The 26,152-nt window shown below is 38.0% G+C and overlaps 1 protein-coding gene and 1 pseudogene across 1 annotated transcript in view; both read right to left on the reverse strand.

The window, feature by feature from the left end:
• Positions 1 to 7,446, reverse strand: part of clu (clustered mitochondria protein homolog) — a 65,756-nt gene extending 58,310 nt beyond the window's left edge. Inside the window, exon 1 of the mRNA XM_017639040.1 lies at positions 7,024 to 7,446. Coding sequence (XP_017494529.1) covers positions 7,024 to 7,123 — 100 coding nt within the window. The 5' untranslated portion in view covers positions 7,124 to 7,446. The remainder of the gene's footprint in view (positions 1 to 7,023) is intronic.
• A 14,189-nt stretch (positions 7,447 to 21,635) lies between these two features.
• Positions 21,636 to 23,045, reverse strand: LOC108382547 (putative nuclease HARBI1; annotated as a pseudogene).
• Positions 23,046 to 26,152: the final 3,107 nt, after the last annotated feature.

Below are 26,152 nucleotides of genomic sequence, written 5' to 3' on the forward strand. Positions count from 1 at the left end.
TAGATGCGATTTTTTATATAAGTATGTAACTCCTCTATCGATGTATGCAGATGTATTCAAAAGCAGTAATCTGTCAAAGTAAAATTTGCAGATGTTCATGAAAGGTATGAAGCCTTCGGCATAGCCGAAGACAGCGCTGCTCTTACTTGTTTAAAGGTAGAAAAGGCAAACAAAGGCAAATATCTTAAAAAAGGCAAAAAAAAAGCAACTTCAAATGTGTATATATGGAATCAGGGAAAGCTAAATCGTGGACATTCTTAATCGAATATACCCTATCTCTTTAGCAGAAAAAAAGGCAATTTCCATAAAATCCGTTCCCTGTAAATTAGCGTGGGCCGAAAATCCGCTTTTTTTAGAATTTTGATTGGTAATAGCAAAAATATGGTTCATTGTGCTCTAAAAATAATCTTTGTCAAAGATGACAATTTTCGGTCAATGTCTTAGGCTCGCCCAAGTCCATCAAAGTTCAATGTGCTCAAAAAATAAAATTTAACAAATACATAAATTAAAAAAATTGTTTACTTAAATTGCAATAATTTTCGAAGTCCTACATACTTTAGTTTATGGCATTTTTTAGGGAGAATCGAATTAAGGTAAGAAAATTCTTTTTTTTTTTTGCACTTGAACTTTAATGGACTAAGACATTGACCAAAAATTTTCATCTTTGACAAAGATTGTTTTTAGAACATAATGAACCATATTTTGGCTATTACCAATCAAAATTCTAAAAAAGCGGATTTTCGGCCGACGCTATTATAAATTCTTAATTACTTTCTAGGCTTAACAAAGCATGTAGATAATTGTGGAAGAGAAAATTTGTACAATTCGTATTCATTATCATATTTACCTAAAAAAGTGATGATGTGGGTGATGTTGATGATGAAAATAGTAGTGAAGATAATGATGAGGATAATTATTATAATGATAGAAGTGGTGGTTAACTTGTAATTAATGATGATTAGGATCTTAACAAATTATCGTTAATAATTATAATTATATATGGGTGTTTCCATCGGAAGGTCCACCACGACAAAAAAAAAAATAAAAGTCTTATATCTAGCGTATTTACGGGCCGATTTATCTGCTTTTTAAAATATATACTGGCTATGTAAGTAGAATCATGTTTGCGTAAAGTGGTCTTCCTAGGTGGCGCCAAGGTTGAGATATTTCGAAAAACCGTATTTATGTTCCGATTTGGTTCGAATTTGGCGTATGTAGTACGAGCATGATTTTTAATTTCGACCAAACTCAAATACAATGTTTGTTGGTCCAAATAATGAGACTCGTATTTTTTCTTTTGGCTCGGAAAAATTTTTCTGCCGAATTAAACGCGATTTTGTTTTTCAGGCAAAAATCGATTATTCGAATTCACAGTGAGAATTTTTTTTTAAATGCCCATAACCTTGTCAAAATTTAATAGATTCCAACAATGTTTTTACTCAAATGTCAGTAATTCTTGTCACTTCAAGATAGAATGATATAATTATTGATTTTCAATATTTAAAATTTTTTATTTAACCTTCCTATACCCGCGTTAATTTTTGTAACACATATACCCGCGCACGGTCTCACAGACCGAAAGTTCAAACTACATAAAATATTAGTTTTTTCAAACAAAACTAAAAACAAATTATTATTTTTCAATCCCGTAGATGTAATAAAAAAATAAAACTACGTATTAAATTTGTATTCACTTATTTTATTGATTTTAAGTGATTAACAAAAAAGCCATCAAAATCGATAATTNATATGTTCCATTTAGTTAAACAATATAAGAATATTGTAGTATGTACCACAAAAACGTATATTTTCTATAAAAAATCATAACTCAGAAAAAAAATCTTCGCTATTAGAGATTTGGGTTGATTGTAGCTCAAAGTATCTCTTTCCCGGTAAAAAAGTTTGAGAGAAAAAAAATAAACTTTTTGAGAAATTAAAATTGAAAAAAAATTTTGCACTTTTTGTTTACTGTTAAATAAAAAATTTTAAATAATGAAAATCAATAATTATATCATTTTATCTTGAAGTGACAAGAATTACTGACATTTGAGTAAAAATATTGTTGGAATCTATTAAATTTTGACAAAGTTATGGGCATTTAAAAAAAAATTCTCACTGTCAATTTGAATAATCGATTTTTGCCTGAAAAACAAAATCGCGTTTAATTCGGGCGAAAAATTTTTCGGAGCCAAAATAAAAAATACGTGTCTCATTATTTGGACCAACAAACAATGTATTTGAGTTTGGTACAAATTAAAAATCATGCTCGTACCTGATCGGTTGTCTGGAAATGGAAAGCATCAGTTGAAACATAATAAGTCATAGATTTCCAACAAATTCACCCTGAATTGCCGCTGAATTGCCGCTGAAGTCAAAATATAAAGTATATTCTACATAAAATACTTGTTTTATTTGCGTTAAAAATTCATTTAAAAGCAATATTAACAAAAATATAACGATGGAAATTTATGTCACGTGACGCTACGTTAGTGGAACTTGACGAGAACGACTGAGATATCAGCCTATCTGCAACTAGCAACACCAATGATTCCCTTCCATTATCTTGTCATCTACCATCTACCTCTAATTCACTGAATTCCACCTCTCTCAACAGTCCCAGTTCATCTACAAATCTAGCATCTTTATCCCCGTTTTCCCAATTCACACAAAACTTACCGAAAAATAATGAAATAATAAAACCCTAGACGACTCAATGGACTCTACCCAGGAAGAGCTCTAATTTAAGTCCAAGTGTACAGCATCTAAAAAGATTTTTTTCGGTATATTTTTTTGTAAAACACGTTTTTACAAAAAATTTAAACGATTTTTACAGACATGAATTTCAATATTCTCCAATGGAACATGAAAGGTCTTCTGAACAATTATTCGGAACTTCAGATGCTCATCAAACATTTCAATCCTTTCTTCATTGCGATACAAGAGACACTGTAACAACTATTTTACACCTATTCTACCAAGGAATTACTTAGGCTATTTCCACAATGCGCTATCCAATACTCACTCTAAACAAGGAGTTGCTATCCTGGTGAAAGACTCTGTACCACGCAAAAGAATAATGATCAATTCCCAGCTCCAGGCAGTTGCAATTGAAATCAATATGTGCTTAACATTTACCATTGTATCGATATATATCCCGCCGTGTCAAATTTTCAGTAGCAGAGACCTTACCGACATCTTTTCATCAATAAATTCACCCATTCTGGTTCTTGGTGACTTTAATAGTTGGAGTAATTTATGGGGATCAAACGTTTTAAATCATCGCGGAAGACTTGTCGAAAACGCGATTTTACAATCCAACCTCTGCATTTTGAATGACGGCCGCCCGACTCACTTCTCCGCCCACGCCACCTTCACCCACATTGACATCTCTCTCTGTTCCTCTTCCCTATTTCCACTTATAGCTTGGCAAGTCCTAAACGATCTGAACAATAGCGACCACTTTCCGATAGTTCTAAAAATGGCACTGAGCTCAAATAATTTTCCCAGAGAAAAAATCCCAAGATTCCTTCTAGACCTCGCTGATTGGGCTAATTTCGCAAAGCTGGTAGATCTCGAACTAGAGCAACGGACTCCCACAAACAGCACAAATCATGATGCAGGCGACTTTGCCAAACTATTCGCGTAGCTGCGAACCACTTCATCCCGCAGATCTCGCAAATCTCAGATCAGAAAAAATTAAAGCCTGGTACCGATTCAAAATAACCCCCACACATCAAAACCTTGTTATATTTAAAAAGGCCAATGCTAAATTTCGGAAAGAGATGAAATTAGAAAAAAGACGCAGCTTTACTAAATTTACCGAATCCATTAATCCGAATTCTTCAGTCGCCGAAATTTGAAACAAAGTTAACAGGCTCAGTAACAGAAACACTTCAAAACCCCCTTTTATCATTAAAACCAATAACATTACCTTGTCTGACCCAAAAATAATTGCCAACCTCTTCGCTGCTGACTGGTCTAACTATTCAGCCGACTCTAATTTCTCCAACAGTTTCAGGCGTTCTAAAAATTCCATTCACCAACTAAGCTTAACGCTCCCAGACTCGCATCCAGACGCCGTGCTTATTGGAAAGCTTATAAGCAGCATAGAATTAAATATGTGCCTCGGCAAAGCCAAAGATAAGATGATGAAGTCCATATCAAACTCTGCCAAACTCTGTTCTAATCTCGGGTGTGATCCCACAGAAGTGGAAAATCGCCACGATAATCCCCATACCCAAAGCAAATAAGAGCCTACTCTCCTCTAATGGATATAGGCCAATATCGCTTCTATCTTGCCTTTCCAAAGTTCTGGAGCGTATTATTCGCCAACCGCATTGCCTGGTTTTCAAACTCGCTGCAGCTCATTGATCGATGCCAAGTCGCCTTTCAGCCTAACCGAAGCACCACTGACGCAGTTCTCCACATAGACTACTATGTAACCAAAGATCTGTGTGCGCGGCTTCACCCTTCTATTCTATCAGTAGATTTCGAGAAAGCATTTGACCGCATCGGCTCTCACGTTATCCTTAAATGTCTTCACACGTGGGGAGTAGGCCCAAAAATTTTCCGAGTTGTCAAAGCTGTCCTATCAAGCAGGCGATTTAGGGTTAGGATCGGTAACACTTTTTCTAACATTTTCCCATTGGAAAATGGAGTTCCGCAAGGTTCTCCACTTTCGGTTGTCCTCTTCTCCATAGCGTTTAACCAGATCAGTAAAATTATAAAGAGCCACAATTTTGTCGATCACTGTCTTTACGAAGACGATCTATACATCCTCGGCAAAAGAAGCAAAGCCGCGGAATCAAAAGAGTTATTTGAAAATATTTTAAGAAACATCTCCGATTGGGCGGAGTACTCTGGAGTAAAAATATCTTTAGAAAAAACTAAAAATGTTCATGTCTGTAGAAAACGAAAATGTGATTTTTACCAGTATAAGATATCTTTCAATAATTTCGAAATCGAAAATGTTAAAGAACTAAAAATTCTAGGTATAAACTTTTCTAGTAACTACACTTGGAATAAACATTGCCTATATTTAAAGAAATCATTAGCTGCCAGACTAGATTTAATATCTTACTTTGCAAGCAAAAAAACGTCATATACACATCAATACACTCACATACATAACAAAGGCTTTAATTCTTAGCAAGATAGATTATGGGCTTTACCTATATGGCAAGTCCCCAAATCCACCTTAAACTCCTTTAGTCCAGTTTACCACCAAGCAGCAAGAACATGCATCTATGCGTTTAGAACAACGCCTACCAAGCACATTTTGGCAGAAGCGGGTCTACCAACTTTAGCGGATAGAGTTTATCAAATCCACGCACGCTTGATACCCAAAGTCACTTCTTATCGGGTTCCGTCATCGACAACGACGTCAGAAGCATTACTTCTCATCGAAGCAACATTGCATAGTTCAAATTTTCACTTTACATTTCTTGCTAACACACACATTTATGTACATATCATATACGCATATATAATTTAGTAGAGCTGATAGCCCTTGCAGCTAATGCTCATTAAGCAGGTTAATTTATTTAATTTTGTTAATAAATCATAATAATAATAATAATATCAAACTTGGTGCTGCCAGACTGGAATTTTGATTAATAAAAGCGTATTTTTAATTCGGAAGTTTCACTTAGTAGAATTCTTCTTTCTGCGTAGGCGGCTTTCGGCCGCGTTTTAGGATTATAACCCTTACCAAGTAGAATTCTCCTTTTGGTGTGCACAAACTGGGGCAACCGCCTTGGGAAAGGATAAGGTAAGTAGAATTCCCTTTCTGTGTGGTAAACCTGGGGCTGCCGCCCCAGTTATGCCTATTAAGACTATGATCAGGACTAAGACACCTATCGATCCCAATATAAATTTTTCCAATCAAAGAGACGTACGTCTTCTGAACGCATTAAGCATTGCTTTCTTTGTATGTATGGTTTTGTACAATATGGCAACACATGTTATGTGTTAGTTTGCAAAATCGCGCGATTTTTTATTAAAAATTTTCGCCTGCGTCGCTTTTTCCATAAAAATCAATACTTCGATAAATAATGAAAATTTTTAATAAAAAATCTCGCGATTTTTTATTAAAAATTTTCGCCTGCGGCCCTTTTTCCATNAAGAAGAAGAAGAAGTGTATAGTGTAAACTGAGTATAATAGCGCAAATGAAATGTGAAATAAAGTGGCAATACCAGCGATTTGAGGTTATAATAATTTTAGCAGGCGCAAAGTTTGTTTACTCTGTTTTATTAACGAAATATATAAAATAAAAGTGAATAAATGATTTGGTTTGCATTAAAGNGTTATGCCTATTAAGACTATGATCAGGACTAAGACACCTATCGATCCCAATATAAATTTTTCCAATCAAAGAGACGTACGTCTTCTGAACGCATTAAGCATTGCTTTCTTTGTATGTATGGTTTTGTACAATATGGCAACACATGTTATGTGTTAGTTTGCNAAATAAAGTGGCAATACCAGCGATTTGAGGTTATAATAATTTTAGCAGGCGCAAAGTTTGTTTACTCTGTTTTATTAACGAAATATATAAAATAAAAGTGAATAAATGATTTGGTTTGCATAAAATAATACCCAGAAACGTTTTAGTAGTGTTTTAAAAGTGGAAACTGGTGATTTAGTGCATTTTTGACGTGGTAATTGCTCATAGAAAACAACGAAATTTAACAAAGTTTTTTGTTCATAACTTTTAAATGGTTAATAATATTATCTCCCCCCTCCGGATTGTTATTAGGGGGGCCGAAACGCGTCGTTTGGTACCCCTCCCGACTTTTCCGCACCTTTTTTAGGGGTTGTTACCCCACCCCCACCCTAGAGAATTACCGAAAATTTTCCCGCATACCAATTTTACGATTCGTAGAAAAATCGAATCTACGACGGATTACAGCATAGGGGTGTTAATTAGCCAATGAAACCTCATATCTAGAGAGCTTTAGCACCGACATATTTACTTTCAAGTTTCGCTTTAAGGAAAATGTTTTAAACAAATTTTACTATACCTTCAGCGTAGAGAGCATCTGTCGTGTCTGTTGCAGATGATGATGGGACGTCTCCAGACGAGTTTTTTTCTTTGCTACTTATCTCGTTCTCTTGAGCCATATTGAAAAACGTTAGTTTTCTCAGCACCGTAAAATGTTACACAACAATTCCAACAGCAGATTTAGAAGATTAGAGATCCCGTTCAAGTTCACCGATATTTTCGTTCTTGGGACGGAAAGTTGAGCAAAATGTCAGAATGAATTTTTTTTATACCAATTATATCACACAACTTGTGAAAATCGTTCTAATAAACCTATCCACACGCCTTGATTGTTATAAAATATAGATTAAACGATACCAGCGAGTAAAAGTAAATACTCGATACTTTTGTTGATTACCAAGTATTTTTTAACAAGATGTTTTTCAATCTGCTACGAAGTATCGATACTTTCATTTCGATACATTGAGAACACTCTTCTTTATGTTTTCGTGGGCAATGATCGGGATCTGCATAAAAAATTTTGTCAGATGCAATAACATCGATATGATCCACGATTCAATAATTATGCAATTTGTGACGGCTATAATTTTACACTCCTTTAGATTTGTATTTTGGAAGTAGGAGAAAGGGGAAGAATGTGATCGGCTTTTGCGAAAACGGTAGTAGAGAGGTAGGAGAGATTACGATAACTGGGGCGACAAATTTTTACTTTGCCATTAGAAAGCTGGGCTTCTCCGCTTTTCAAAAATACCCAGTTTTAGGACTCGGAACCTCTAGTTTTCAAGATATTTAGTGTTGCAATTTATTTTTTTAGATTTTTTTTAAATATCAATATCTTATGAACTACATAACCGATTAAAAAAAGTAATGTGTCAAAATGTCAGTTAATGTATCTTATTTATATTATTTTTCGTATCTTAAAGCCCAATATATTAAAAAACTAAACCATTTCATAATTTATTTCATAAAATGACCTTTTTGGAAAAATTACGTGATTAATGTTAAACAAATGTACTTTACTTAGAAAGTAAAAGTTATTACTTTTAATTTGGAATAAATATTTTATTATGATCTGCTTTTCAGGCTTAAGAAAACAGTGATAATAAAAAATGTAAATGCATTTACGAGCAAGTGACAATCTTACATTTACTGTAGTTTATTCACATAAGGTGCCCTCTTCTCCGACAACGCAGAAAGGAGAATTCTACTTAGGGCCGTTTGCACCATGTCTAGTTAACGCTAACTGGAGGTACATCCTTCAGTTAAGCACGTTAACTGCTTTATCGATAACGTCGATAAAGATGTTTAACTGGGAGTTAGAATTAACTAGACATGGTGCAAACGGCCCTTAGTGGGGGTTATAATCCCTAAGTGAGGCCGCAGGCCGTCTACGCAGAAAGCTGTTCAGCCCCTTTTCACACACAAAAGGGAATTCTACTTAGTGGGGGATATAATCCCTAAGTGCGGCCGAATGCCGCCTACGCAGAAAGGTGTTCTCTGCAAAAGGTGTTCAGCCCCTTTTCTTTTGCAGCACAGAAAGGAGAATTCTACTTAGTGAGGGTTACAATCCCTAAGGCTATCTGTACACTTGTCGTCCAATCATAGTTGCGTTATCGTCTCGCCCTGAAAATCGAGCCGAGCACATGCATTTCAAAGGAGATCTGCACACTTGTCGTTATCGGCTAGTTATCGGCAAATCGTAGAATATGCAGAAACGGATAAGTACGGCACTGTCGTTTGCTAATCGTTGTGCACGCATTGTTTGTTTACATTTTATGGGTAAAAGTTATTGAAAATGTTAATTTTTGCATTAAAATTGGATAAAAATGAATATTTTTTGCAACAATTCTGTGGAAATGATTAAAAAGTGGATAATTGTAATAAAATTCAATAAACGTGAGAGTTTCAACTATAAAATATGCCAAAATTGTAAAAAGTATCTGCGAGCGTGCACAAAACACATTTCAGGAAAAGAAATGAAGATATATTACTGGAAAATTTTGTCTATAATTGTTTTAGCACAGTCCATATTTGTACAAGTGCAGGGTTTTGTAAATATTTCCCGAAAATATCAACCAGAAAAACAGAAAATATCTGCTCCAAGTGAATTTTTAGACGCCAAATGAATTGAAATATCACGACCGAGTGTGCGAAAGTGTAGTCGTCATGTAAGCGTTGCATCATGATTGTGACGATGAAGCAACTATGATCGGACGACCAATGTGTAGAAAGCATAAGTGCGGCCGAAGGCCGCCTACGCAGAATGGCGTTCTCTGCAAAGAGTGTTCAGCCCCATTTCTTTCGCAACGCAGAAAGGCGAATTCTACTTAGTGACGGTTATAATCTCTTCGAAAGCCGCCTACGCAGAAAGGTGTTCTCTGCAAAAGGTTTTCAGCCCCTCCTCATTCGCAACACAGCAAGGAGAATTCTACTTAGTGAGGGTTATAATCTCTAACTGTGGCCGAAGGTCGCCTACACAGAAAGGTGTTCTGCCCCTTTTCTTTCACAACACAGAGAGGGGAATTCTATTTAGTGAGGGTTGCAATCACTAAGTGCGGCCGAAGGCCACCTACGTTTTTTTTTTAAATACTCTGTATAGTACGGACTGAATACATGATGTGTATCAAATGAAAAGCTTGAATGAAGCTTGTTTTATATCCTATTGGATTATGAAATGTTTGAATATGTTTAATAAGGCAATTTTTGAATAATCATGTGATTGTTTAAAAAAATTTTGTAACTTTTTTTGTTAAATAAAATTTTTGCTAAAACTTTATAAGCTGTATATAACGTTTGTATATCGTATTAAAGATATTCATATGTCCTATTGACTGACATCAAAAAGTTTTAAATCCGTGTTTTTTTTCGTAAGTACGCTAAGTATAGAATTATAAGTAAAATGTGTATTATTAATTCTATGCGAATTTGCAATATATTTTTGGTGTTTTAATGGAAATACTAAACAATACGTAAATATATGCAGTTTTAATTTAGGTTATTCGTCATTTCCTGGAACAAATCTAGAATACCGACCGTTCAGCTATGCAAAAACGAAAAACGTATATCAATAGAACTTTTTACGCTCATTTCGACCATGCCAAAATTTTTGACGCAACTAAAAAATGAAGACGTTCTAAAAGGCTAATGTTAAATTTTTATATTTTTTAAATATTAATATATTATGAACTACATAACCGTTTCAAGACTATTGATAATAAATAAAAAAGATAATTAATTTGTCTTTCAGCTGATCTACCTTGCTAGGGCAGGCACCCTGCCGTTGGTGCGGGGGCTTAGCTGAATCGCCGACCAGTCCCTCTCTGGTCTGGGGCATCGTTGACGCGCTCGCCGCTTCTGCGCTGCCTCTTCTCCAGTTTGGGGCTGCCGGCGAACGGTGACTAAGAACTGCCACCCCCTAATCCAGGGTGTGATGCGACACCGTGCCTATTGGACGGTTTGCAGCTGGGAGGGTATAAACTGGCTATATTATAACGGCGCCTCTTCGACACCGGGCCGTATCGAGGATTAAGGGTGGCCTTACCGCGACTTGGGGCGCAGGCGCGGCGGACCAGATGAGATCCCCTTCCATTTAATTGACATGTATACAACTAAAGAAAAAACAACAACAACAAAAAACACTAAAGTAATCGCGAAAACAGCGACAACGACAGCTACAACAACAGCCACAACTGCAACTATCGCTACAACAGTTGCAACAGCGTCAACAGCAACTACTGCTGCGAAAACAGCATCAACAGCACAAAAAACGGCAACGGCCGCGCAAGGCAGTAACATGCTGGGCGGGGGTAAGGGCACCAGGCGCAGGGGTAGCTTCCTTGAAAACCTGACCGAGGAAGAGGCTGCCCTCTTCATAGAACACGGCATAGAAGATGAAAAGCCAAGCACCAGCAGGGGCGGCGTGGATCAGGCGCGGCATCGTTCGGAAAGCCTCAAGGGAGCAGAAGCAGACCGGCGTCGCTCGGAGAGCAAGCATCGCTCCAGCAGTAGGCACCGTAGGTCTCCCAGTCGACTTCCTCAGCGTCGCATGAGTCAGGGTGGCAGGTACAAGAAAATAAGAAGCGTAGTCGCAGGTGCAGACCTCCTCCACTACCCCCCTCTGGTCAACCGGGAGCCCTTGACGACCAGCATCGAGCTGGTCTTGATGGGCCGGGAGTCAAGTGGTATCTTCGGTACCTTCAGCAGGAGAAATCTGCGAATGAATTCCGCACTATGGCGGAAGTACGGCAAGAGGGGGAGCGTGAGGAACGTGAGCGCGAAGAGCGCAAGCACAGAGGCAACAGAGCTGCAACCGCTGGTAAGCAGCAGAGTAGCAACACAGGTGAACTACCTGCGCCTGCTGAAAAGCAGGGAAGCGGGTAACAGCAACACAGACCCGCGCCTGCTGAAAAGCAGAGAAGCGGGCAACAGCAGCAGAGACTTGCGTCCGCCCAATGGCGGAGAAGCGGGGAAACCAAAGATACCCTACCAGGAACTAGATATGTTAAAGAAAGTTGTCGTGGGGCGCTCGCTTTGATTGTCAACCACACGTAATTTCTAAAGCATATAATTTTTAAAATGAACTGAAAAGAAAAAATTGAACGCAATAGTGCAAATAAAATTGATTGTTCTGATTGCAAAAACTATTTCACTGTAAATGTGTTAATCTAAAACCTACTGACATTGAGTTTTTCAAAGCAAACTATAAAAAATATCGTTATGACAAATGCAGTTCATTGCGCGGGAAAACATTACAGCACACAATAACAACACCAACTCTGATAGCGGACAACCAGAGCCAACATGTAAGTGCATCTACTGCTAAAAAACAAAGCGGCTCTCTTGAGAACGCGCGAACTTCTGTGCATAAAGACGAGCCTCCGACAAGTCAACGGCCATGTGAGCAGCGTAAAGCAGCGAATGTAGCAGAGGGAGGAATTACTGGTCATATGCGCGAACAGCCTAAAGCAAAGAACGAAAATGAAGCCGGTTGTTATTGTTATTTGTGTAAAGTTCACATCTTTATACTGCGAGAAGAAGATCTTGTTGGCAAACCGGACTGCTAAGAAGACACTTATTATTACCTCGCTATTTGGTGATGCTTGCAATAAAAATATCTATGTTAATAATTGCCTTACTAGCTATAATCGAGCTTTATTTTTAGCCGAAAATAAGATAAAAAAGGAAAACAAATTTAAATACTCAAATTTAATAACTCAAGACTTATGATGAAAAAATCTGAAAATGATAGGGCTGTTGTTGTAAGAACGTTTGATGATCTAACTAATGGGTTGGTTTTGCTTACGCGTAAAAGCACATTTAGCGCATTTAGCTCTAAATGCTACTCTAAATGTACATTTATCCAAACAAAATTCGTCACCTAAATGCAACTAAATGCAACTCCGTTTTTGCATTAAGAATCTAAATGCTAAAAGCAACCCTTTGATCTTCCAAAATTTCCACGACTCGAACATGGTTTAATGAAAAAAATGTGGCAACATTGCTTTTTCGAGTATACAGTGGCTAGCTGCGTTTCAGTGATCGCCGATCGAGATTTCATTTATTATTTTAAATTATTTGGATAAAGAAAAGTTAAGCAAGTTCAACGCTGATGTGATGCTGATAGAAATATAGATCAATTTGTGATCAACTCTGTTTGTTTTGTTTCCTAATCAAGCGAGGAAATTTTAATTGACAACATGGACAAATGAATATTTCCACAAACAAATGTTCGGTTATGGTTAAAACAATTCAAGTTTTTGTATTGAATTTTTGGTTTAAAATTAATTATTCCTTTTCAGTAGGGTTTATTGCTCATTATCTTCTGCGTGAGAATTAATCGTAATAGATACGGATCTAAATAAGCGACTGGAACACGGCTGTTTGTCAAAAGCTTGCGATTTCGAACTCGCGTAAATGTACATTTGCTAAATGCGAAATTTGTTATTTGCAAATAATACGTGCGTATAAACGTAGTATAAGTAAGCAAAAGGCAACAATTTCTTGTTATTTTGGGAGACTTCAATCTTAATTTATTAAGTTCCAACGTTATACTAGATAACTATCTTGCACTTAAGCAGACCATGGCTTGACTTCCATTATTAATGGGATCATCCGGGCTGATTCAGGCACCTGTATAGACCATGTTTATGCTCGGTTTAGTAGTATGGCACCTAATGGGCTGTTTTTGCTTACTCGTAAAAGCACATTTAGCTCTAAATGCTACTCTAAACGTACATTTATCCATACAAAATTCGTCACCTAAATGCAACTCCATTTTTGCATTAAGAATCTAAATGCTAAAAGCAACCCTGTGATCTTCCAAAATTTCCACGACTCGAACATGGTTTAATGAGAAAATGTGGCAACATTGCTTTTTCGCGTATGCAGTTGCTAGCTGCGTTTCAGTGATCGCCGATCGAGATTTCATTTATTGTTTTACATTATTACATTATACGGCGGGTGTTTTAATACAAAGACGCCATATTATACATACATATGCGCCATATTAAAACACACCTCGTGCGTTCGGCACTGACTGACACGAAGTTTAACACCCAAAACCCCCCGCTGGATCCGCCACTGAGTGAATAACATTATAAACCGAGGATCTAAGAGTAAAACGGACTCGATTGTATTGCACGTTGATGGCGTGGACATTTAAGATTCTTTGGAAGTTGCAAATGAACTTAATAATTTTTTTACAAATATCGGAGAAGTTTCCGCACCAAGCAGCAACCTAACACACTGTGAGTGTCATCCTAGCCCAACGCATTCTGAATGTATACATAGTTTCTTCTTTGATCCCATATCAGGCTCGGAAAGTCGTTAAACAATTCTGGTTCAAGTGGAAGTGACGGCATTTCGAATCGTACGTTAAAGAACGTAGCCCTTTATATTGTAGACATTTTAAAACATTTATTACTACTGGAAAGTATAGTCTCTGGCGTCTTTCCCGAAGATCTAAAATGTACTACTGTGATTCCACTCTTCAAAAAAAGGAGTAAAAAGGACAAAAATAACTATAGACCGATTTTGTTGTTGTTTTGTCAATCTCAAAAATTTTTGAGAAAGCAGTAAAAAGTAGAGTTTTAGCATATCTAAACAAAATTAATTATTTTAGTCTCATGCAATTTGGCTTTAGGTCAGGTTTTTCAACGGAAGACGCTCTTCTTGACTTTTGCTCCTTTTTATATAAGGAAATTTATGAAAAAAAGAGTTCCGCTAGTCTTTTTGTTGATATAAAAGAGGCATTCGATATGGTAGACCATAATATTTTACTGGAAAAGCTAAATTGCGCAGGTTTGCCGGGAACTATTCTTAGTTGGTTTAAATCCTACTTAAAGAACAGAACTCAAAGAGTGAATATGAACAATAGTCTGAGCGCAACCTGACTCATAACCCTAGGTGTTTCTCAGGGCTCGGTTCTTGGACCAATTTTGTTCTTGACAGCAAAAATATGTAGTCACTTTTGATCAGAAAACGGTTTGTGACAGTAAATGGTTCAAGATCGAAGTTGTTTCTAACTTTAAGTATTTAGCAGTTATTGTTGATCAAAATTTAAGTTGGTCATCTCATATATCTGCCGTAAAGCATAATTTGTTGTCAACAGTACGTTCCTTTTATCATCTGAAGAAACTGTGCTCAAACAAAATATTGAAAATGTTGTATCACGGACTAGTTCAGTCTAATTTGAAGTATGGTATAATTTGTTGGGGTGGTTCATATACCAATAAGATTCGCCCGCTTTTAATTTTGCAAAAATTTCTCATCCGAAGAACGTGTAATGTTGGTCGTCTAGCGCACTCTAGTTTTGAAAATCTTTTTTATAAGGAGCGGATACACTAAAACTCCAATATTCACTCCCTACAGTCTAAGAAGTCAATCGCTTTCAAATGTGGCAGTTCCTGGCTTTCGGACCACGCTTTTTCGTAACTTCTACACTACATTATCTTGTAAACTTTTTAACAAACTTCCTAAAGAAATCCAGCTAATTAGAAGATTATCCGTATTTCTGCAAGAGACCAAATTGTGGCTTTTTGCTTTCAATCATGGAGACATCGAAATTCTGTTACGACCTATATAACATTTTTTTTCTTTATAATAATCAAGGATTTAATCCTAACAAATAGTAGTTAAAGTATTTGATTTGTATATTTCGTTTGCTTATAGAATATTTCCATTTATATTTATACATGTTCACATACAGAGTTAAATCTTGGGTTGTCATTATGCACCCCACAGCATTTAGTAATACATAGTGAAGGAAATGGCATTACCTCTGTTCTCTTTGATTGAGCACTCAATGTCATTAACTATTTTCTATTTAAATTTTTAATATACTTATGGTTTTTAATCGAAATTGTTATGATGGATGAGAAAATAAGGAATAATCTACTCTAAATCTAATCTAATCTAACTTCCACAAGTCCATCAAAGCGAACCAGCTTTCAGGTCACACCACCTGAGCCACCGTCCCCCAAACGGCAGCCGGGCCTACACCCCCTCAGACAGAGTCTGGGGGCCTGGATGGGTCTGCGAGAAAGGGTCGGCCTCAGGAAGGAACCGCTCAGCAGCTCAGCTATTCTGATGCTCTTAAAGGCATCCGGGTGGCTGTGCTGCCCTGTAATTACCCTGCAGCTGCCCTATGCCCTGAAGATTTAACCAGACTCCAGGATGCGAGTATGGATGAGGTCCTAAAAGGGTGGAAGCATCCTCTGGTGTTCTGTGGGGTGTATTTAAGGTCAGGCATGCTCCTTGTGGACTGCAAGGATGAAAGGGCTGCAGCCTGAATGGCAGAAAAGGCACCAGTTATTAAGGGGTGGAGGGACCCGGGCTATGCACCAAAAGGGGGAGAACATCCCGCCGGTGCACACTATCTCGGTGTTCCTCCCTAGATGCACCGAGAAATCGGCTGAGTATGTGCTGGGGCTCATTCAGCCCCAGAACGAGGGTGTCCACACGGCTGCGTGGAAGGTGGTGTCGTGCGGCGCTTAAGGCACGGTGCACATTAGAGCGATACGATTTGCGATGCGATATGCGATACGATACGCGATACGATATGAATGCGACATCCGCATGCTGAGTACGTGGGAATTTGTAGGAAGCGATGAAAACTGTGCACACTTGCATGACAGCGACACCGCTGCGATTTAATATTACATGCGTATCGTNGGAAGCGATGAAAACTGTGCACACTTGCACGACAGCGACACCGCTGCGATTTAATATTACATGCGTATCGCACTTGCGATACGGTTTTCTGAACGAGGTGAGATTAGTATTGCGCGGCATTTTTTGCAATAAGCATGATCGTTTCACAGGCGGAATCATCATCCTCAATTTTTTTTAGTCGGATTAATAAAAACAAAAACCATGTTTATGGAAATATACCGAAAAAAAACTACTCTAGATCAGATATGACTAGTTTGGCATAGAGAAATATAGCGTATGAGGTCAAGGAAACAGGTAAATGCACAAAAGAATATTTTTCGTGATGATTTATTTGCCTTTGTTTTCACATCTTTAAAAAGAAATTTAAAGCAGTGACCGTAAATAACGATTATCCCTTGAAGTTTCAACTAAAAAAATCACGCTGAAAGAGAAATGCTACGTGCATACGGAGTAAACTAAAATATTTCTTATTACTCGGAATACCTTCAGCGGCACTGACTTTGATTTTTTAATTTTTACTTATAAAAATCAAGTTTGATTATTACATTTTGAGTTTTATTTTTTACTCAGAAAATAATCGTTAAATTTTGAGTTTTATTTTTTGCTCGGAAAGTAATCGTTACGTTGTAAGTTTTATTTTTTGCTCGGAAAATAATCTTTACGTTTTAAGTTTTATTTTTTGCTCGGAAAATAATGGTTACGTTTTAAGTTTTATTTTTTGCTCGGGAAATAATGGTTACGTTTTAAGTTTTATTTTTTGCTCGGAAAATAATCGTTACGTTTTAAGTTTTATTTTTTGTTCGGAAAATAATCGTTATTTCTTGAATTTTATTTTTTGCTCAGAAAATAAAACTTAACTTTGCGTATGCGTATGCGCGTGCGTGAATAGACAGGGGGTGGCTACATTGGATTTTTAACGCCACTGTGGAGTGCGTAATGAAAATACAGAGGGCAAGATACAAGGGCAGAAACAAAGACAAGGGCAACGACAAAACCACAGACACTCACAACCTATATTGAAGGATCAAGCCAATGATAAAGATGAAGAACAGGACAAAGTTAAAGATAAATAAAAAGACAAGGATAAAGACAAAGATGAAGATGAAGATGAAGATGAAGATGAAGATGAAGATGAAGGTGAAGATGAAAACGATATAGATCACCTTCATCCTCATCTTCATCCTTATCTTCATCTTCATCCCCGTCTTCATCCTTATCTTCATCATCATCTTCATCTCCATCTCCATCTCCATCTCCATCTCCATCGCATACATACGAAAAAATTAAGTTTTATTTTCTGAGCAAAAAATAAAACTTAAAACGTAACCATTATTTTCCGAGCAAAATATGAAACTTAAAACGTAACGATTATTTTCCGAGCAAAAAATAAAACTTAAAACGTAACCATTATTTTACGAGCAAAAAATAAAACTTAAAACGTAACGATTAAAAAGTGATTTTTATAATAAAAGTTATAACCGTTACGGTCCCTGATTTAAAGGATCCAATAATTTTAAACCTATTAATTTTTGATTTCAAATAGCAAAAAAGATTTGGTGTTTGTTTGGATGTTAATGATTAACTATTTTGTTTCAAATATTCAAATAAATAGTAATCAATGTACTTAGAAACAATTAGGAAATAATCATCTCATTTACCATTAAAAGAAGAAATCAGATATAATAACAAATATTAAAAAATTATGTATGTATGTAGGTTATTATTTTTGATTATTCGTTATATTTGTATATGTTTTTTCTCTTGAGTGTTATTTTATTATAATTAATAAGTTTTTAAATTAAATAGAGAAAGTACAAATTTGTGTGCTCTATAACCCAATGCTACAAAAAATAATGAAGTAAAAATACCTGGTGGGTCATGTTATTTTTCAGGTAGGTTTTGCCGAGTGAAGTAAGAATCGAGATACGAAATTTTTGTCACACACCCACACATAGCAATGTTCGATATTTAAGAAAGTATCGATATCATGAATCCATTTAATTCATTGCATGTAAAATCGATACGGAGATATATCGGGCTGAACAATATCGATATCGGAAAAATCGATGTTGAAAATCCTACTCCCAATTGAATAGAATATTAGACCTGCTTATCAACTCAACTAATTGCGTTATTTCCATCTTGTATATTTACTGAGGATTAATACGGCACGCCGGTCGACTCAAGCGGTTTGTCAAACTTAAGAGCTAAATAAATCACACAAGCTGTTGATTAAACCTACTTTAGTATTTTTCCATACACTTCTTTGTAGATGAAAAATAAATTTCAACTTAAATATCGATATTGCCGGTAAAGTATCGATGTCTTCCATATATTGACCTTGGAATATCGATTCAAAAAATCAATTATCGTGCGATGAAATATCGATATTCAGAAAAATCGATATGATTTCGAACATTCATACCCACACAATCTTGATTTACTGTTAAAAAAACGGTTTTCCGCACTTATAAGCTTGTAACTCAGTTGACTATACATCGAGTTTAGACCTTTCGAATGACATATGTATATAGATTTTTAGAAAACTTAAGAGATTTGTGTGTATTTTCTGTGTTCATTTTTTTCGTTTTTTTTCAAATTTGGCAAAGTTTTCACGCACTATTTTATAAAGCAACTATACTACTCCTGAATTGATGCAATATTAACATTTGATATATATTCCAAATTCCTACTTTTTGCTTTAAGTAATTTCAGTTGGGATTCTCAATATAACCTTCCACCTTATACGAGCCGATTAAAACTTATTAAACTTCCTACACTTTCCAGCCGCAGGCAAATGCTTGGTACAATTTTTTATAGTTAAATTACTAACATGCTCAATTTCTAGTCCGCTTCTACTGGGCGAAGTTAGCCTTAATGTTCTCTCCCGGGTATCAAGACACTTTTGTCCCCTATTTCTGAAAGCTTGTAAAACTAATTTTGAATTGCACGACCCACTCCGTTGCTTATGCCTGGATTTTCTCTCTCATTCCAGCACGTTTGATATATCAGATCCGCTTTTCAGCATTAAGAAATCGATACTGTCCTCTCTCAATAAATGAATCATTAAAATAAAGACATAAAATCGGCTGATGAATTTAGTTCTGTAGCTGAACAGTTTTAGATCTCGACACTTAACAAACTCCTGCCTATCGTGACTCGGCGCAAAAATTGAAAATAAATACTGGTTCCGTACGTCATGCGGACTGCGCCCCTCGTGCGGATGGGCGGGAATGGAGGGTAAAAACCGATTACATTACCGGGATTATTATAATGATTTTTTCTTTAAAAAATGGGGGGAAATCTGACTAAGNTTTTTTTTCAAATTTGGCAAAGTTTTCACGCACTATTTTATAAAGCAACTATACTACTCCTGAATTGATGCAATATTAACATTTGATATATATTCCAAATTCCTACTTTTTGCTTTAAGTAATTTCAGTTGGGATTCTCAATATAACCTTCCACCTTATACGAGCCGATTAAAACTTATTAATCTTCCTACACTTTCCAGCCGCAGGCAAATGCTTGGTACAATTTTTATAGTTAAATTACTAACAGGCTCAATTTCAAGTCCGCTTCTTCTTGGCGAAGTTAGCCTTAATGTTCCCTCCCGGGTATCAAGACACTTTTGCCCCCTATTTCTGAAAGCTTGTAAAACTAATTTTGAATTGCACGACCCACTCCGTTGCTTATGCCAGGATTTTAACTCTCATTCCAGCACGTTTGATATATCAGATCCGCTTTTCAGCATTAAGAAATCGATACTGTCCTCTCTCAATAAATGAATCATTAAAATAAAGACATAAAATCGGCTGATGAATTTAGTTCTGTAGCTGAACAGTTTTAGATCTCGACACTTAACAAACTCCTGCCTATCGTGACTCGGCGCAAAAATTGAAAATACTGGTTCCGTACGTCATGCGGACTGCGCCCCTCGTGCGGATGGGCGGGAATGGAGGGTAAAAACCGATTACATTACCGGGATTATTATAATGATTTTTTCTTTAAAAAATGGGGGGAAATCTGACTAAGGCCCCTATTATCGTTTGCGAATCGCTGGAAAAAATGCGCGACTCGCCAAAAATTTGTATTACTGCTAGCGAGTCGCTGTGTAACGTTCGCGACAAATGTCAAAATGAAGCGAATGTAAAAAATGCGTTTATTACTGTTGGCGACTCGCCTAAAACCCGTTCGCCGCAACTGTCAAAACCTAGCGAATGAAATTTGAACGTAACTAGCGGATAGAATTTTGATGAAATATTAAAAACCTGCCAGAAAAAGATGGAGAATACAAAACAATTTTAAGATTAACAAAAAACGTAAGCTAAATGCAAATAAAAATAATGTTTGGTTTTTAGTGTGAAGAAAACAAATGCACAACAATTCAAAAAAATTATTGAATTAATGGAGGAGCACCTAGAAGTAGCCAAAGGGCTTGGCAGCTTTGGTTCGAGCAAAAAAAAACACAGAGATGTGGGACAAGTTCGCTGGTGATTTGAACTGTCTTGGACCCCCAATGCGAGATGGCAGAGGTTGGAACAAGGTACCTATCTAATTGAACGCAGATTTCAAGAAAATGTACAGTATTTTTTTCCAATTTCAGGTATGGCTGGACTACAAATTAAAATTGAAGCAAAAGATTGCTGTCAATAAGAGAGAGTGCGTCGATACTGGCGGTGGACCGTTTACTCAACTGAGTCTTTCACCTTTGGAGCAGTCAGTCGATTCATTGCTTGGTCTTCAATATGCTGTTTGTCCAAGTGGAAGTACTTTTGGCGGCATCAGTAGATCTGACCCAAAAGAAGCAAGTGCCCCTATACCGGACACAGCAATTGAAGACACATTTGAAGCTGCTGTAAGCGAAAATACAGAAGAAACCACCGGAAATATGGAAGACAAAATAGGCGTTGCGTATAAGCTACGCCTTCTAAAAAAAAAGAAAACTTTCCGCATCTGCTGTTAACGGGAAGGAAGAGGAGCGAATTAAATTTTTAAAAATGCACGTAGAAGAATGCAAGAATAAGAATTGATCGAAAAAGCAAAAAGTATTGGGCAGGATGTACACGATATAGCGAGATATAAAAGAAAAAGTTTAGAAATAAAGAAAGAAAAGTTGAACCTTTTAAAAGAAAAGGAAAAAAGAAAGAATAAGGAGCGGCAAGAACGTGCAAATATGCATAAAGAAAAGCTCGAGTTAAAATTGAAAGAACTTGAACTTAAAAAACTAAAATATGAGCTAAAGTAAGACGGTTTTATCTATTAATAGTTTTATGTATATATTTTTGTCAAATCTGAAGTTGAATTTAAGTTAAATGGATATCTTTTATTTGAAAAAAGAGGTTTCTTTTAAATATAGAAGAAAATAAAAATTACAATTAAGGAATAATCAAATAATGAATGCATTATTTCGGACCTTCGTAGATCCCCTTCATTAGAATGAATGTCCGTATTTTCCGGTTACACTTGAACAACTGGATCGATATAATTTTCAACAGCATCTGGTGTTTCAATATTAAAATGCAAACAAATGTTGTGAAGAGCACAGCAGGCGTTGACTATTTGTGCGGCTTTGTGTGGAGAATAATGCCGAGGAGGCATCGAAAACGACATTTCAACACACCAATTGTTCTCTCCACAATATTTCTCGCTTGGCATGCTGTGTGTTAAAGGTTGGCTCTCTGCTGCCAGTGATTGCACTACGAAATGGTGTCATTGAATAAGGGCTTAAGGGGTACCCAGAATCCCCTATAAGAAAATCTAATTACATATTGGAATTAATCTGGTTAAACAGCATACCNAAATTTTAATTGGATATTATTCAATATTATCAAAATCACCCTCTACCAACTTAATTTTTACATATTTCGTCTGTTTTCCCTTAATTTGATAAAATACTTCTTCCTAGTTACCACTTAGTTGCAGCTGCAGCCGAAACGAAATTTTAAGTTGGTACTTAGCCAGAAAAGTCGAAACTAAGGCGACTATGAATAGCCTTAGTTGTGACTTAGAATAGTTTCGACTTAGTTGAGTACTAAATATGACTATGAATATGCGCCATAGAACTTTGTTCTCCATTGCAGTACATCCTTTGCAAGATTTCTTTCAGTTCACTGTTTCCCCAAACAAATGAATCGTGTGTTGAACCGGGAAAACGGCCGTCTACATACCGTATCACCATGTTTTGATCACAAGCCTGAAAAATATACATTATACAACTAGGAAAAACTAATTGAAAATTTTTTAATTGAAACTTACAATCATTGCATTCAAACTGTAAAACCCTTTCCTATTTAAATACTGATGTTTTAATCGAGTTGGCGCAACAATACCAATGTGCGTTCAGTCCACGCACCCGATGATTCCAGGTATACGAGATTTTCGGAGAAAAAATGTCTACCCCTTTGTTTTTCGTGTTCAGTCATTTGCATATTTATCCATTCATGACAAATGACGGTCTGGAATATCTCCAGTACTTCTTTTAAGACCACCGATACCGTTGCTTGTGAGAAGCCTAGTTCGAAATCGTTACCAACGCCCCCTTGATAGGAGCCATCATCGAAAAAGCGAAGGGCGCAAGCAAGCTTTAAAATTGGTGGTATTGCTGCGCTCCGGTGCATTGAGAACGAGCCCTCTATTTTTTGCAACAGGAACATAAAAGCTTCCTTATTGAACCTGAAGTATGAGACGAATTTGGAGTACAAAATTACATATTTATTTTTGATAAATGTGCAAACGGCATTCTACTTACAGCCTATTGGGCAGATCCATCGGGTTCGAATTATCTCGGATGCTACGTCTCAGTCTTTGCAGGTTGGTTTCCTCCACGTCGTACTCGTTCTCAAAAGATAATTCCACACTGCTCATCATTTCGAATTACTTTTACTAGTATTACATTCAATCAATTTGAACTTTGTCTTTGAATTTACGTTTTTTTTGACGTTTCACTTTCGTCGCTTTCTGTTTTTGGTGCTGGCAACATCATATTTTATGCGAACTAGTACATTCGCTAACCATAATACTGGTCAAAAGGCGACTCGCCATTAAAAGCGATTCGCCAATCTTAAGCGATTCGCGAATGATAATAGGGGCCTAAGTTATTCAACCTTTCATGAGAAAAATAATATTTTTGGCTATACAACTCAAAAATTTTTGCTTAACCTTTTTTTAATTCAGCTGTCACCGATTTCTCCTTGTAGTGAACGCAATATTCTGAAATAATTTGTCATGAAAATTTGAATATCTCATTTAATTTTTAGCCGACTTTGTAAAAATAAACATCAGTTTAACTCCATATTAAACATACATTTCTCTTAAATTTTTTTAAAGTTCATAGATATAAACATAGACCCATCATTCGAAAGGTCTAAACTCGGTTGAGAAGCAACTCATTTAACTCATTAACAGGCTTATAAGGGCACAAAAGCTATCACAAAATGGTATCGCGTGTCGCACCGCATGTCGCATTTCGCATACCACATCGCGTATCGCATCGCTCTAATGTGCACTCCGCGCATTTCATATCGTATCGCATATTGCATCGCATATCGTATTGCTCCAATGTGCACCCTGCCGAAGACAACGGTCTTAGGCTCAACCTGGACATCGACGAGGCGTAGTACGTCAGTATAAACAGGGCCGGATTTAACGTCAAATTCCGGTACACCTACGTCACGGTGAGGCCGTGGCGGCAAAAGACGACAGGCAGCAAGCAGTCAGGGTCCCAAGACATGTGTGTTGACCCGGCAACTGACTCCACTGCTGCCCCAGCGACCGAGTCGGCCACGGCCCTACCAGCCGACCTGCTGACAGAACCGGCACAGGTACCAGCCAACCAGCAAATAGAACCGGAACAGGTACCAGCTCATGTGAGGTCTGGGCCAAGTGCCCTCGACTACGTGCGCACCACACAGGAGCTCCTAGCGGACATTGGCAGGCTCGAACTCAATAGGGGAAGCGAGGGCGATGCGCGGCTCTCGGAAATCGACGACGATCCCCAATTATGAAGTCACCAGCAGTAGAAGTAGCCCAGTTCAATCTGCATCACGCGGTGGCCGCCTCGGCGGTCAGTTGAGGGGCCTCAAACACAATAACAATAAGGTAATTTGGCACGCCTCCTGCGAGAGTTCCAGAGCGTGGGTAGTGTTGAAGAATAATATTAATTATTTTTGCATTACAGAGTTTTTACACAGGATCTGGTAGCGGTCCAGGCCACCTTGAAAGTTGATGGCAAGGAGATGGAGGTGGTCTTGGCTGCAGCCTACTTTCCGGGGGACAACGCCTACGTGCCNAGTTTTTACACAGGATCTGGTAGCGGTCCAGGCCACCTTGAAAGTTGATGGCAAGGAGATGGAGGTGGTCTTGGCTGCAGCCTACTTTCCGGGGGACAACGCCAACGTGCCGCCCCTTGAGGTACAGCGGCTTCTAGAATTCTGCCGCAGGAGAGGACTTCCTGCTATTCTAGGCTGCGATGNCGCCCCTTGAGGTACAGCGGCTTCTAGAATTCTGCCGCAGGAGAGGACTTACACACAATATGGAGTGGAGCAGTTCGGACAAAAACCACAGGGGTGAGTGCCTTTTAGAATATATTATTGGCGAAGACCTGAGCATTCACAATGTCGGTAATGAACCAACATTCATGACTAGTGTCAGAGAGGAAGTTCTTGACATCACTCTCAGCAACAGACTGGCCAGTCCTCTGATCGTTCAGTGGAAGGTTTCATTTGAGCCCTCACTGTCGGATCACAGGATTATCCGGTTTGCACTGGGAGCTGTTTGTCAGACAGGTTACCCCAGGAAAACAGACTGGGCCAAATATGAAGAGGTACTTAGACTGAACCTACTCAGGATAGAGGTACAACAAAGAAAGGTAGATTATATGGTCTTAGAGGAAAGGGTTAGTAGGCTGAACGGCACTATTTTAGATGCCTTTACGTCCAGCTGTCCCGTGTCAAAGCCTAAGGGGAAGGCTCAACCTCCCTGGTGGCCACGGGAAANAGGGTTAGTAGGCTGAACGGCACTATTTTAGATGCCTTTACGTCCAGCTGTCCCGTGTCAAAGCCTAAGGGGAAGGCTCAACCTCCCTGGTGGCCACGGGAAATCTCGGTTCTTAGGAAGGAGGTGCGCAGACTTTTCAAAAGGGCAAAGCACACCGGGAACTGTGAGGAATACTCCGTCAGTCTGACAAAGTACAATAAGGAGATTAGAAAAGCCAGGCGGAGCAGCTTCAGGACGTTTTGTGAGAACATCGCGCCCACTCCTGCAGGGGCTAGGCTTCATAAAGCTTTGGCAAGGGACAACACAGGCACCAGATTGGCTAATGGGACTTTTCAGGTACTGAACAGGAAAGGGCACTTGCCCTACTGTCGGTCCACTTTCCGGACGCCATTTCCACCACCGGGGAAACGATGTTCCGTGCGTTCAGGCCATCCCCACCGGACTGGAAGCTGGCTTAAAGCCTTATAAACCGGCAAACAGTGCGGCGGGCTTTGGACTTCTTCGAACGGTAAAAGGCCCCTAGGGTGGATGGAATATGCCCGGTGTTGCTGAAGCAGGGCCGGGATCTCTTACTTCCACATCTTGTGGATATTATGAGGGACAGTCTAGAACTGGCCCACATTCACAAGGTGTGGCAGAGGGCAAGAGTCATCTTTATCCCGAAGGCAGGTAAGAGAGATTACTCTCCTGCCAAGTCATTCAGGCCGATAAGTCTCATCCTTTATGTTAAAGGCAATGGAGAAAATTATTGACCATGAAATCAGGTTTAACACTCTGAAACAAACCCCTCTGGGGTAGATCCACGGACATTGCGCTGTATGCCTTAAAGGAGCAAATAAATGGGGCCTTTGAGTGTGATGAGGTGGTGCTCTGTTCCTTCCTGGATATCGAGGGGGCCTTTGATAACGCCTCCCATTTGGGTGTCGACACTGCTCTTGAGAAACATAACGTTCAGCTAACCATCCGGCGATGGATAGCAA

This window comes from Rhagoletis zephyria, unplaced genomic scaffold, assembly GCF_001687245.7.
Source record: "Rhagoletis zephyria isolate East Lansing unplaced genomic scaffold, Rhagoletis_zephyria_1.1 Rzeph_scaffold_00148, whole genome shotgun sequence".
NCBI classification, from domain to species: Eukaryota; Metazoa; Arthropoda; class Insecta; order Diptera; family Tephritidae; genus Rhagoletis; species Rhagoletis zephyria.